This window comes from Wyeomyia smithii, chromosome 1, assembly GCF_029784165.1.
Source record: "Wyeomyia smithii strain HCP4-BCI-WySm-NY-G18 chromosome 1, ASM2978416v1, whole genome shotgun sequence".
NCBI classification, from domain to species: Eukaryota; Metazoa; Arthropoda; class Insecta; order Diptera; family Culicidae; genus Wyeomyia; species Wyeomyia smithii.
In genome coordinates, this window is record NC_073694.1 from 21915734 (window position 1) to 21930828 (window position 15095).

Genomic DNA, 15095 nt, shown 5'->3' on the forward strand with positions numbered 1-15095 from the left:
GACTTTCACTCGTTCCGAGCTAAAAATAAAGCGGAAAACCGTTTCATGGAATCGAATTTGCAAATTTTATGATCTTCACCCGTCGTCGTCGTCGTAGTCGTCGGCGTCCGGTTTAGCGAGAGAGCTTTGGACGAGCTTTAACTGACCGTGTTCTTTCTGTCACTTACCACGGATTGCCACGGGTTGCCAGTTTGTTTTTCATTTCACGCGATTGCTGACACGGGGGAGAACGAATTGTTTCGACAGTGAAATTGTAATTTCACACCGAACGCTTTTCAGCATTGAAAAAACTTCCATCCACCGAAGTCAGTACTTGGACAGACTGAACGGGAGCAACATGACTTCGTGCCTTGCCGCTTTCTCAATCCTGATCCTCATCGGGACTACTGTTGAGGAGGGACACTGGCGACAAGAATGGCCCCTGGAGGAAGGCTTTTGTGTGGCCATGTTCGAACGGTTTGTCGATCTCTACTTATACCACGAGCCAGATATTCTTCGGCTCGTGAATTCGGGACCCGCGTTGCCAGAGCTAGAGGCCAAAGCGAGACAAAGCTGTGTGACAATGGAGAACTGCTTGAAACGACACCAGGACAAGTGGAGTGTTATTGGTAGTAGTTGTAATATTTACTATGAACGTTTTCAATATTATTTCGATTGTTGCTATTATTATAGTTATTACTTTTACTATAGTGTATATTTGACTAATATGGAATACTGGTAAAATAATATACGTGAAAATTGTGTACAGCTTATTTTAGTAAATTTTCAAACAAAATCCAATATCTTGGAATCCGAGACTGCAGATATTGAAAAATTCATAACATCATTAAAATTTGAAAAATATCATACAATCTTTTAACATCCTCAAAAAAAGGTAAATCATCAAATTCTGAAATAACAAGGTTGATATCTTAAAATTCCCAAACCTTAAGATCCTTAAGATGATGTTTTGAAAGCCATAAACACTGGAAATAAATTTTTTTACCCTGAAATATCAGATTCCCTCAATATTTTTCTCTTCCAAAATCATGAATAATCGAAAATTCTACAATAAAGTCGCTTCTCAAAATACAAAAATCCTAGAACAAATCTTCAAGCTTTAGAATCCTTAGATTCTAAAATCCTTGAAACCCCAAAACTTAATTCAAAAACTTGTAAATCCTCGTTTCCTAGGATTCCAATGTCCTGATGGTACAAACTATCATTTTTCCTATTCTTTGAATCATGAAATCCTTGGTTTAAAACCATCTAAATTCCAAAGCTGTACCATCCTGAATTCCATGGGTACTTTCGATTCTTTATTTTTGAGTTCACTGAATCCCCAATTCCTCAAATTTTGAAATCCTTGATTCTGAAACCCACTGCTAACACAAAGAATCCTCTTCAAACGTTCTCAAATCCAAAAATTTTCAAAACCGTGAATTTTCTACATGAATAGCTAAATCAGCAAGTCTTTAAATACTTTTAATCGCGGGATTTTCAAAGTCGTATTTTCCCAAATTCTTTACACATGAATCTTTAACTACTAGAATCAACCAATCCTTGAACCCCAAATTTTTGAAATACTAAACTAAAAGTGTTATCAAATTCCAAAATCTTCAACCCTGAAATGAAATCAAAAATTCGAAAAGTTCTATAATCCTAGAGTTATGGATTTTTAAATTTCATAACTTTCAGAATTCTTGAAGCCTTCCACAAAGAACAGCCGATCATCTGATGCATCAACAGTAACAAAATCTGAAAAAAATCAAAATTCTAAACTCAATTAAATCCTAAAATCGGATAACGCCGAGGTCGAAAAAAATCCGAAATCCCTAAATCTTGACACTTCACAGTCCCAAAGCCGTTTGAAAAATTTTAATGAAAACTTCCTAAGTCTTGTGCTCAATGCCAGTCAGCTAGATATTTTCCACTATTCAAAATTCAAAAGCCTTGTAAATATTTTACAGACCTTAAAGCTCTGGAACCCAAAACCCAAAGTGTGACTTTCCAGTAATCTCTAACATTCGGATATAGTCCTGAAGCTCCAAATCTCAAAACTCTGAAATCTTGATCTTTGCATTCCTATTTTCCTAAATTTGTAAACCCTTGAGTTTCCAAATTCCTAATTGCTTAACTCATAAAATTCTAAGATCTACCTAAATCCATGAATTATCAAATTCTTAAATCCCTAAATTCTTAATTGAAATTCTTTAAATCATTAAATGCCTAAATTCCAAAATGATGGACTGTACAAATCTGACATCCAATTGAATAAATTGAATTTTAAAATGTCATGATCTAATCCTAAGAGCCTTCAATCCTCGTTATAACACTAAAGGTTCGTAAAAATTAAAAAAAAAACTAATCTCTCAACCCATAAAACCCTCAAAATCCATAAATTCTTCTTTATTTCCAAAATCACAAAATCATAAAGACCAAATTAACCATAGTAACAATTTCCGAAAAATTGTAAAAGCCTCAAATTTTCGAATCCCAAAAGTATGGAATCCTTAAATCCAAAAATAAACATCCTAGTGCCATAATCCCAAATCGTTCTTGAAAAAATACAAAATTATTGAAAGATAAATTTCTAAGATCGCAAAATACTAAAGCTTCGTGCTGCTAAGGTTGTAGAATACAACAAACCCAAAATTTTGTTCAATCCTAAAACCCATATCGCTCTCAATATCTGAAAATCTGAACCCTTAAATTTGACTCAAAACTGAAAAATCTTAAGGTTTTCTAATCTTAAAATTTTTCAATATTCACATTCGAATAATCCTAATTTCCTGAAAGTCCTGATGATTAAAGCCCCAGCCCTGTCTAAAGAACATTCCAATGGTTCAGGCAGACTGAGAAAAACTGACGGTACTTATACCACAGATTCTCAGGAAACACTGGAAATTATGATGGAAAATCACTTCCCAGGATCATATTCGGATACTGATGAAGAGCAGGATCAAACTGGAGAGCAGCTAAGCTCACATGCAACTTGGACTGAATCCCAGGTACTTGTCAGTTCTATATTCAGTAAATCGAAGGTTGAATGGGCAATAGACTCTTTCCAACCATACAAGTCTCCGGGAAAATTAAATATTACGTTCCATCTAGTTGGAGACAAACTAGAGTTATTTTCATACCAAAAGCCGGAAAACGAGATAGGACAATTCCGAAAGCGTTTAGGCTAATTAGTTTAACTTCCATCTATTTGAAAACTATGGAGAAATTAATCGACCATCGAAAAATCCGTCCATGCCAAGGAAATTTCCCTGACAGCCTTTCCTGATATTGAGGGAGCATTTGATAATGCGTCTCACAACTCAATGAAAACGGCCATGGAAAGGCATGGCATAGACAGGAACACAATAAAGTGGATTCATGCCATGCTAATAAGTCGCGAAATAACAGCTAAACTCGGTGGGACGTCCCTAACAAGAAGAACTACGAAAAGATGCCCTCAAGGAGGGATATTATCTCCCCTGTTATGGTCATTAATCGTAGACGATCTTCTTCGGAGCCTATCGGAAAACGGCTTCGAGGTGATAGGTTTTGCAGACGACGTAGTGATTTTAGTTAGGGGGAAGCACGACTGTGTTATTTCTGATAGAATGCAAACTGCACTTAATCTCACAGCTCAATGGTGCAGGCGAGAGGGGTTGAGTGTAAATCCATCCAAAACAACTATTGTTCCTTTCACTCGAAAAAGGAAATACATTATTCCTAAATTGCGACTGGAAGGCACCGATATAATGCTTTCCACTAAAGTCAAATATTTGGGAATCGTACTTGACCAGAAACTAAGCTGGAACACTCAAATAGAACAAACAATTACCAAGGCCACAAACGCCCTATGGGTATGCAGCAGAGCCATTGGAAAAAGCTGGGGTCTCGACCCAGCATGATACACTGGATATATAAAACAATAATCATAGCCAGAATAACCTATGCCTCGTTAATTTGGTGGCCCAAAACCACTGAAACATCCACTCAAGCTAAGCTAGCTAAAATCCAAAATTGGCCTGTGCATCGATTTGTGGAGCTATGAGAAGCACTCCATCAAAAGCCCTAGATGCAATACTTCACCTTCTTTCACTTCATCAGGTGGTTCAACTAGAAGCGGAAAAAGTGCTCTAAGGCTAAATCGACAGTGCAACCTAAAAGAAGGAGATCTAACAGGACACCTGAGAATACTGAAAGATTTCCAAATAAATAATCTAATAAAAAGTAAGGAGGATCGGCTGGGGAGGAAACCAAATTTCGAAATTCCTTACAGAACAGCAGGGATAGAACGAGAAAGTTGGCAACAAGGTAGACCCACAATTCGGGATGGTCCGCGGGTGCGGGATTCACAGGACCAGGAATTAATAAATTTTTTCCCACGGGACACTGGCCAACAGTATTCCAGGCGGAAATATACGCGATAATAGAATGCACGAATACGTGTCTGAAAAGAAATTATCGACACGCAAATAATTGCATTTTCTGTGATAGTCAGGCAGCACTTAAAGCCCTGAATTCTGCTTTCTGCCACTCTAAACTAGTGTGGGAATGCATCCTGTCGCTCCGAAAGTTAGCTATGAAAAACCAGGTGAACTTATACCTGGTTTCTGGTCATTGTGGAATCGAAGGAAACGAGAAGGCCGACTTACTAGCCAGACAAGGGTCATCTACTAACTTTGTTGGCCCAGAACCTTTCTGAGGAGTCTCCCCGAGCGCTCTAAAAGCTGAACCCGGTGAATGGGAAAAAGCGACCATCAAAGCAAACTGGGATGTCATAAGTGGATTACGACAATCGAAAAGATTCATAGAGCCAAATCGCGAGAAGAGCCTCGTGCTGCTCAGATTAAATAAGAAAGACTTGAGGACATTCACAGGTCTTATTACAGGACACTGTCCGAGTAAATATCATCTCAAGAAGATAGGCAAACTTGATGATGATAGATGTCGCCTGTGTGGCATCGAAAGCGAAACTTACGAACATCTACTCAGCGAATGCCGAGTATTAATACAACGCAGATTGTGTATCTTCGGTAAGGGACATATAGAACCTACCGAAATTTGGAGGGAAAGTCCTGGTGAGGTAATAAACTTCATACGAAGTGCGTTGCCCAAATGGAATGAATGTGCAATGTAGCAAGGACATCAACTCGCCAAATAGTGATGTACCTGCTCGTACGCACTTAGAGTAAGTTGAAGCATACCACAATAGGTCAAACAAGGGTCGCAGTGGTTCAGTCTTCTACAAGGGAAAAAAGCCCAAGGCATTCAATTTAATAATCAGCTCCAATATTCCAAAATTCTAAAATCAAAATAAATAAATAAATAAATAACCAGCAAAAATGCTTAAATAAAATAATCCTGAGAAATTGAAAAAATATTCATTACAAAATAGTTCAAATTTTGAAATATAAAAATAGAGAATGCCAAAACTCAAAACTCCTAAAATTTCAAAATTCCCCAATCACGAAATTCTGGTAACTTTGTCTGCTCTATTCCTTGAATCATTGAGTCTTTTAATCAAGATCCTACATGCTTATCAAAGAAGAAAATCCACAACTACCACGAGCCTTTTGACAAAAGCAATCCTATGTAGGAGTTTTTTGAGATATTGAAGGAGCTTTTGACAGTATTCCAATCGATGCCATAATTGAAGCGCCAATCATGAATTTGAATTTTATGAATTCATGAAATACCCTCAGTTATCGTTACGTGAATACATGAGATGCTTAGAAATCGTTATTTGAACTCATCGTTAAGACAAGCGGATAGAAGAAAGCAATGTTACGAGCACAATCTTTAACCTGATGCAGCAGGCTCTGAAGGTAACTTAAAAGTGGTGTCGTGAAATTGGGCCTCCCGTAAATCCCAATAACACAAACTTGTATTATTCACTCAAAAGAGGAGAACTACCGGATCTCGTCCACTTCTTTTTTTTGATTCTGAGATCCATGCGCCAGATCAGGTTAAACACCTTAACTGGTCTACTCACGTTGAATGTAGAATCAAAATCACTGGATCTATTATACTGCAGTAGTAAAACCAACTGTTCAGAATTGAAGCATCTTATAAAATTAGTTTGTAATATGAAACCTAGAGGGAACCTTTCTTGTTCTAATAAATCGATGTAGAGAGATAAGCATCTACCGTGGAGATAAGCTATTTTTGCTCTCCTGAGCTTCACTATGAAATTCTGAAGATTAAACGCTCTCTGGGCTTTTGACCACCGTACGATAAGGTTGTGTTCCTTTCAGGCTGTCCGAAATCGCCAATACGTTTCTCGTGGCCACTGATAGTTCGCTCGTGTGTGCAGTTATCGAAGACTTTGAACATAAAAGTGGTCCTTCGAACCGGATCAGGCTTCCGGTCGTTTCGTTGAAGATTGGTGGAGTGACCACGTGAAACGTGGGATTCGGACAGCGAATGTAGGTAGTGAAATTTGGACAAAGAGTCCGAATATGAGAAAAATGTGCAATGGACGCTGAAGAACACATGTGAACATAAAAAAGTAGGAGGGTGGTATTCAAGACACGACCGGATGACGTTGACTACCGTATTCTTTAAAAAAAAAAAAAAAATTCCATTGAGGCAAATAGTAGAGGGAATTGCAACGCTTCTTTACAAAACTTCTGTAACAAAATTTCGAGGCACCAAAAGGTACCAGTTGCCGATTATTCTCGTTTACTGGTTAGTCCGTCCAGAATTCCAGCCATTTTAGTATTTTGCAGTAGCCATTCAATACTAACAGCCACCAGCATAACGGGTGAAACCGGCACGAGATGACCGGTACTATTTTGTTTTTCCTCCTTTTAGCTGCTAACACCGAGCGTCCGTATGTATCCGGTACGGTTTAATAATGAAACTGATGGGGTGAAATGTTCGAACCAAGGCTTTATACCAAGGCTTCGTCAGATAATTAGAAAGAAGGAGGGGCTACATAGATGATGGAATGGTAGAGACAAATGTTTCTTGAAAGCTGCGCCGGCCGCTGTCGTAATATTAACACCAACACAAACATGCATTTTTGCAAGGTTTCTTCCGCTAGCAGCAGCATTTGGTAAAACAGAAAATTCAATTAGCCGCTTCTGTACCAAAATTTCGAGGCACCAAGAGGTGCCAGTTGCCGATTATAGTTTCCTGGTTAGTCCGTCCAGAATTCCAGCCATTTAAGTGTTTTGCAGTAGCCATTTACTACTAAAGCCACCAGCATTACGGTTGAAATCGGCACGAGATGACCGGTACTATTTTGTATTTCCTCCTTTCAGCTGCTATCACCTAGCGTCCGCATGTCACTGGTGCGGTTTTGGAACCAGAATGATGGGGCGCCGGCCGCTGTCGTAAAATTAACACCAACAAAAAGATGCATATTTGCAAGGTTTTTTCCGCTAGCAGCAGCATAAACATCGGAAACAGAAAGTGACAACAACAATAACAACAAAGTCAGATCGATTGTATCCGTTAGTGTCGACTGTGCTTGGGAAGAGAGGTTGTGATTGGCTGCGCGGTATGATTTAGACAATCGATATTATTTACCAATTTTTCAATAGTGTATCTCAAACAATAGTTTGTTTTTGTTACATAAATTTAACCGTAAAAGAATTTCTGATCGATTGATGCCAAAACCTCGAAAACCTGATTATAGATGACTGCAAAATAAGCGCTCAAAACCTGACCACTTTTCTCTGGTTTTCCCTGGTTGAATTACTAGATTTTCAAATTCAGGGGCCTAACTTCGATATAGACGTTAGTCAACGTCAAAAAAATTTAAGACTTAAAAGAAGAACGTTTGTACGCAGAAGATTGATATGAAACTTATTCGATAAGTGAATGTAATATAGCGACAAGGAGAAGAGAAAAAGTGCTGCTTAAAAGTTTGAGTTGCAGTGTACTCAGTAGCATTGCTCGATGCTAGTTAGATCGCCACGCGAATCGGCTTGATCTTTTATGAATGTTCTTTATGCTTTAGGTCGGTCTGGATTAGATAGCGTAGATTTCGGGCAAGATGGCAGCTGAGAAAAAGCTGTTGATGTCGTCGTACACCCGCATGATTGACTCTATTGAGTCACGTGCTGAAAAATTATTAATTTTCGTGCGTTCTTTTGATACCGAGAAACAAGATAAATTACTTCTCGAAGATAAACTAGATACGGTTGAAGCTATGCGTTCTTTATTTCATGAGACTGAGGTTAAGTTGTACGGCGTGATTTAGGAAGATGAGGTGCAATCTTGGCAGATGACTAGTGAGAAGTTAGAAGATATGTTTGATGAAATTCGGCATCGTATTCGTAGCACGTTGCGGGAATGTAACCAACCTAAGCCCGTAAGTGCCCGAGTCGCGGTTGCTCCTACACAGCAAACACAGTCGAAACTACCAGAAACTCCCCTCCCTCGTTTCAATGGCCAGTTAGAGGATTGGATCTCCTTCAAGGGTCAGTTCAATTCACTTGTTAAACGCCGAGAAGGTCTTTCGGAGAGTGAAAAGTTGTTTTATCTAAAGGCCGCTATTCAAGATGGCGCAGCTCGCCATGTTCAATCTGCTGAAGACACGTTTTCGTTTCTCTGGAGAGCTCTTTGCGGTGAATTTGAGAATAAAAGGCTTCTCGTTGATAAGCACATTGCCCAGTTGTTCCATGTAAAGCCAATATTTCGTGAATCTGGGTCAGCGTTGCGATCGTTGATTAATGACGTGTCTCGTAATCTTCGTGCATTGAGCAATCTTGAATTAAAACTTGAACCTTTGTCTGAACAATTTGTAGTACATTTGATCTGTTCTCGCCTTGATTCTCGTACCAGAAAGGATTTTGAGCTACAATCGATCGAAAAGCAGTTACCGTCATGGGAAAAATTGCTCTAGTTTCTTCAATCTCGTTGTAGATGTTTGGAGAATAGAGAACACGAAAGCAAGGTTACCCAAGTCTTAAACCACGGTGCTCGCCAACAAGCAACCAGTAAAGCATTTCCTGTCAGTGTTGTTTCAGCAAAACCATCTTGCGTCCTGAAAAAATGTAAAGCTGTTTTCGTACGCCCACTATGCTTGCTATTTAACTTGTCGCTTCGACGATGTGTTTTTCCAACCAGTTGGAAAACATCGACCATGTTTCCGGTGCACAAAAAAGGTGACAAACGCAACGTGCAGAATTACAGAGGCATAACCTCTCTTTGCGCTTGTTCAAAAGTATTTGAAATCGTTTTTTATGATGCACTTTTCGCTAGTTGTAAACACTATATCTCGATCGATCAGCATGGTTTTTATCCAAAACGCTCTACCGCTACTAACCTCGTTCAATTCACTGCAACGTGCCTGCAGAATATGACTGAAGGAGCCCAAATTGACGCGGTTTATACTGATTTGAAAGCTGCATTTGACTGCGTCGACCCTGGTATCCTGCTCGCTAAGATGGAGAAACTTGGAATGGCCCCCGCTCTGGTACAATGGTTGAGGTCCTATTTGGTAAATCGTACACTCTACGTGAAGATTGGATCGCAACATTCTGCTCATTTTTCAAATATATCAGGCATTCCGCAGGGCAGTAATTTAGGACCACAGCTCTTTGCCTTGTACATAAATGATGTATCGTTAGTGTTGCCAGAAAATTGCCGAATGTTTTTTGCAGACGATGTAAAGTTGTTCAAGACAATAAGAAATACTTCAGACTGTCTCGAACTTCAGCGACTAGTCGACGTTTTTTCAAAGTGGTGCTCCATTAACCTGTTGACAGTTAGTATCCTGAAATGCTGTGTGATTTCGTTCCATAGGAAAAATGTTCCGGAAATGTTCAGCTATACTATGCTTGGTCAAACTCTGACAAGGGTTAACCAGGTCCGAGATTTGGGTGTTACGTTGGATTCAGCCCTGTCCTTCAGGCCACACTATAATGAGATCATAGCAAAGGCGAACCGACAACTCGGTTTTATTTTCAAGGTAGCCTCGGATTTTCATGATCCACTGTGCCTCCGATCATTATTCTACTCTCTGGTGCGATCTGTCCTTGAAACAAACTCCGTAGTGTGGTGTCCATTCAACGCAAACTGGATTGCAAGAATTGAATCCGTGCAAAGGAAATTTGTACGGTACGCTTTACGTTTTCTTCCGTGGCGAGACCCGCAGCAGCTACCGGCGTACTCGGATCGCTGCCAGCTTTTGGGCATGAAAACACTGCAGCAAAGACGTTTCGATACACAGGCTGTGTTTGTCTTCAAAATTTTAACCGGTGAAATCGACGCCCCGAAAATTCTGCAGCAGTTAAATTTGTATGCTCCGGAAAGGTCTTTAAGGCGGAGAAACTTTCTATCGCTACCGCATCGCACTGCATCATATGGGCAACACGACCCCGTTCGTTTCATGTCAGCTAGCTTCAACGTCGTAGCAGATTCATTCGATTTTAACATCTCAGTAACCACATTCAAACAAATTCTTCGTAGACGACAGGTTTAATTGTTTTTGAAGCGTGTTTCAATTGTTTTTAAAGTGTTTCTTATCGTTTGTAAATATTAATTAGCATTTAGTTAGTAATATATATTATCATTAAGACCACCAATGTGTCAGATGATTTAACAATAAATAACAAATAACAAAACCAAACACAACTTGTTTCGTTTGCAAGGGTGCGCACTATTTGAGTCGCTGTGAACAATTTCTGAAGCTAGTCCCAGTTGATCGATTTGCAAAGGTGAAAAGTTTTGGTCTTTGCTTGAATTGCTTTAGCAACAAACATAGAGTGGCAGATTGCAAGTCCAGCTAATGTCGTAAATGTGCACGTCGACATCATACCTTAATTCATGAATCTGAACCGAACCCAGTAAACGCTGGTGCTTCGTCTTCCACGACAAACACACTTGTTAGTGTTGTACCATCATTAACCACCACCTCACAATATGTTCTCTACACAGCTGTGGTGCAGATTAAGGATGAGTACGGGAACTCCACACAATGTAGAATATTACTCGATTGTGGATCGATGCATAATTTGATCTCCACGAGCATAGTAAACGCGTTACGTCTACGCAAATTCAGTACAAATATAAGCATAGAAGGTGTATCTGGAACACCAAAATTGATTAAGAACATGGTTGGAGCACGGATTCGCTCAATTTCTAATAAAAATGTTTCGATGAACCTGAACTTCCTAGTGATGAAACGAGTCACATCCCATTTACCAATACGATCATTTCCTATCGATCCCGGAAGAATTCCTGTAGATGTACAGCTTGCGGATCCTCAGTTCAATCGGTCGAGACGAATCGATATGCTTTTAGGGATTCAAGCATTCAATGAATTATTCACTGGCCAATCATTTTCGTTGACAGACGATGGCTCGTTCCGGTGCAAAGAGACAGTTTTCGGCTGGGTGGTGGGAGGAGCAGTCAGTCAGTTTTTTCTTGCCTCATCATGCAGTGTTCAACCCCGCGAGCACTACCACGAAGACACGAGTGGAACGTCTCTAAATGATCATTTACTCGTCGGGCCGGTTCTGCAACGTAAGCTAACTGAAATTGTGCTTCGTTTCAGGGTACCGAAGATAGTGTTTACTGCGGACATTACACAAATGTTCCGGCAGATTGTTATTCGACCAAGCGATAGAAAATATCAACAAGTTTTTTGGCGTGCGCGGCCTGAAGACCCTTTGGAGGTGTACCAACTAGCGACAGTCACATATGGCACAGCATGTGCCCCATTTCTAGCAACTCGAACACTGGAGCAATTGTGCAAAGATGAGCGAAAACGATTTCCTTTGACGTCCCAGGCTGGGACTGTAGACTTTTATGTTGACGACCTACTAAGCGGAGCAGAAACTATCGAGAAGGCATTGGACCTACAGAACGAGTTTATCCAAATGATGGCTTCAGGAGGATTCAAACTACATAAGTGGGCATCAAACTGTCCTGCATTCCTGGAATCGGTTCCGAATGCTGATAACGAACAAATTGCCTTTTTTAAGGATGAAAAAACGACACGTACCCTGGGTTTAACGTGGCAACCCCGACAAGACGTATTCTTAACAAAACTGCACGAAATAGATTTCCACAACGGTCCAGTAACCAAACGATCAATCTATTCAGATATAGCCAAATTGTACGACCCTTTGGGCTTGTTGGGACCAGTGATCTTCGCAGCAAAGATACGATTGCAACGTTTATGGCAGCTTGAGGTTGAGTGGGACGATGTGTTATCCGATGATGAAGCTGAACACTGGACTACCTTTCGGAATCAACTGGTACAGATGGGAGAAATACCAATCAAGCGCGGTGTCCTTCCGTACAATTTCCCTTGCCAAGTGGAGCTTCACGGATTTTGCGATGCGTCCAATCTCGGTTATGGGCCATGCGTTTATGTACGTTCGATTAATAATTCCGGACATTGCTCAACCATTCTTTTAACCTCAAAGTCTCGAATTGCACCACTGAAAAACGCTAAACCGACAATACCGCGTCTTGAACTTTGCGGTGCACGTGAACTTGCCCGATTAATTTCAAATATAACGCACAATTTGAACATTACTTTTTCCAAAATTGTTCTTTGGTGCGATTCCACCACCGCTATTTCTTGGATACAGACCGACCCAAGCAAGCTGAAGACATTTGTTTGCAACAGAGTTATCGAAATACAGCAACTGACCAAAAGTATGGAGTGGAGACATGTGAGCACAAATGAAAATCCAGCAGATTTCATATCGCGTGGACTATTACCTAGCGAGATCCGAGCATGCAAGCTTTGGTGGTTTGGTCCGACATTTCTGACCAAAGACGAGACAGACTGGCCTGTGAATTCTCAACAACTTCCGATAGAACAGCTTCCAGAATCGCGAAATCCTTCAATGAGCTTCGCGGTCATCGATACATCCGAAAAATTCATCTTGTTCGCCAGGCAGAGCAGCTTTAGGCGAATGCAACGTGTCATGGCATTTGTACTGCGATTCATCGACCATATTCAGCGAGGTAGTCACAAGAATCATCGATATGGGCAGCTCACCATCCAAGAATTAGACGAGGCAACGAAGGCGATGATCAGCATAGCCCAGAGAGAAGCGTTTCCCAGAGATTTCCGTTGTCTTGAATCTGGTCAGGTAATTCATCAACAGAGTAAGTTAACTCAGTATTCAGTGTTTCTAGATAAAAGTCGTTTTGCTGTGATGCGAGTTGGTGGAAGGAATCATAATGCTTCATGGATACCGATACATCAGAGGCATCTCATGATATTACCACCTGGTCATCCATTCACACATGCAGTTGCAAGAGCATATCATGTTGAACTTCTGCATGCTCCACAACAGCTACTCAACGCGTTGCAAAGAAGATATTGGATAGTACACGGTCGCAGCACTGTACGCTGGGTCATTCGACGGTGTGTTACTTGTTTCAAGGCGAAACCAGTGACAATGCAACAGATGATGGGCAACTTACCGAAATCACGCCTTGAAGGTGGCTACACATTTCGAAATACTGGAGTGGATTTTTGTGGTCCTATGTTTGTCCGTCAGCAAAATAAGCGGTCAACTGTCGTGTATAAGGCGTATGTGGCAGTCTTTGTTTGCTTCGCCACGAAGGCGATACATTTAGAGCTGGTTTCCAACCTAACGGCGGATGCATTTATTGCCGCATTACAACGCTTCATTTCACGCAGAGGTAAATGTGAACGATTGTTTTCCGATAATGGTCTGAATTTCGTTGGTAGCAAGAACAAGTTACGAGAAATGTACGATATGTCCCGGTCTCAGCTTTTTAAGCACAAGCTGGACGATTTCTGTTCAAAGGCAGCCATAGACTGGCACCTTATACCGCCTAACGCTCCACACTTCGGCGGATTATGGGAGGCAGGTGTACGATCTGCCAAATATCATCTTAAGCGCATAATAGGGACGGCTAATCTAAATTTTGAAGAGTATGCAACCGTTCTTGCGCGCATCGAAGCCGTTCTAAATTCGAGACCGATTACACCAATGTCGGTAGACCCTAACGACGTCGCACCTTTAACCCCTGGGCACTTTTTAGTGGGACGACCTTTAACGGATATTGCTGAGCCCGATGTCACCGATCACAAAGAATCAACACTCTCCCGTTGGCAGCGACAAACACAGATGGTGCAACATTTCTGGCGTCGTTGGTCAAACGACTACATTACGACATTGCAGAATCGCAACAAATGGCACGAACGTTACCCAGTGAAGAAGAATCAAATGGTCATCGTACGTGAAGACAATCTCCCTACCATGCAATGGAAACTCGGCAGGATCAGTAACGTCATTCCGGGCCCGGACGGTCTACTGCGAGTTGTGGACGTGCGTGTAGGCAATAAGCTGTTCCGACGACCAATTGCCAAGCTGTGCCTTCTACCAATAGCAGACAACTTCCCATCGGCCGACAACGATTATAATAATGATTGAATGATTGAAATTTTTTTATTTCAATGGGGCCAGCATGTTCAGAATTGCAGCATCTTATAAAATTAGTTTGTAATATGAAACCTAGAGGGAACCTTTCTTGTTCTAATGAATCGATGTAGAGAGATAAGCACCTACCGTAGAGATAAGCTATTTTTGCTCTCCTGAGCTTCACTATGAAATTCTGAAGATTAAACGCTCTCTTGGCTTTTGACCACCGTACGATAAGGTTGTGTTCCTTTCAGGCTGTCCGAAATCGCCAATACGTTTCTCGTGGCCACTGATAGTTCGCTCGTGTGTGCAGTTATCGAAGACTTTGAACACCAACATTAGCCTACGAGTGTCTCGTATAGTGGCAGAAAGGTGAAATGCGCATCATTCAGACAAAGCTAAATCGTCTACAGTGGATCATTGTCTGATTGATTGTCTGGTGCATTCACTACAACGACCACTGCTGCTTAAGAGGCCCCGGTATAAATACTCTGCAAATTTTCTTGAAACAGGAAGCCTACCCGGACGAACACATACGATTCGCATAGATTCTCTAGGATTCCTCACATTGGATTCCTGAGCGTCCTTGAAAAGGATTACTGAAAAAGAATCCTCAGGAATGCCCTGTATGTGGCTCTAGGATTCTTGAAATAAGAATCGTGAGTGGGAATCCTTCGGATCGTGTTTGCGATTCCTTTCACGATTCCGTCACCGAGTTATAGGTATCCTGGGGATGGATTCTCTGCG

At 40.9% G+C, this 15095-nt stretch overlaps 1 protein-coding gene across 1 annotated transcript; it reads left to right on the forward strand.

Annotated features, from left to right (window-relative positions):
• Positions 1-337: 337 nt before the first annotated feature.
• On the forward strand, positions 338-14360 carry LOC129716631 (uncharacterized). Its single transcript, XM_055666467.1, has 2 exons — positions 338-608; positions 10870-14360. The coding sequence occupies exons 1-2, from the start codon at positions 338-340 to the stop codon at positions 14358-14360; spliced, it is 3762 nt and encodes a 1253-aa protein (XP_055522442.1).
• Positions 14361-15095: the final 735 nt, after the last annotated feature.

What these genes read in the sequence shown, in the direction of transcription:
- LOC129716631 (XM_055666467.1), top strand. Translation starts at nt 338, where the DNA reads ATGACTTCGTGCCTTGCCGCTTTCTCAATCCTGATCCTCATCGGGACT. An exon ending in GGACAAGTGGAGTGTTATTG is followed by an intron (nt 609 to 10,869) that starts GTAGTAGTTGTA and finishes TTCTCTACACAG; the next exon opens with CTGTGGTGCAGATTAAGGAT.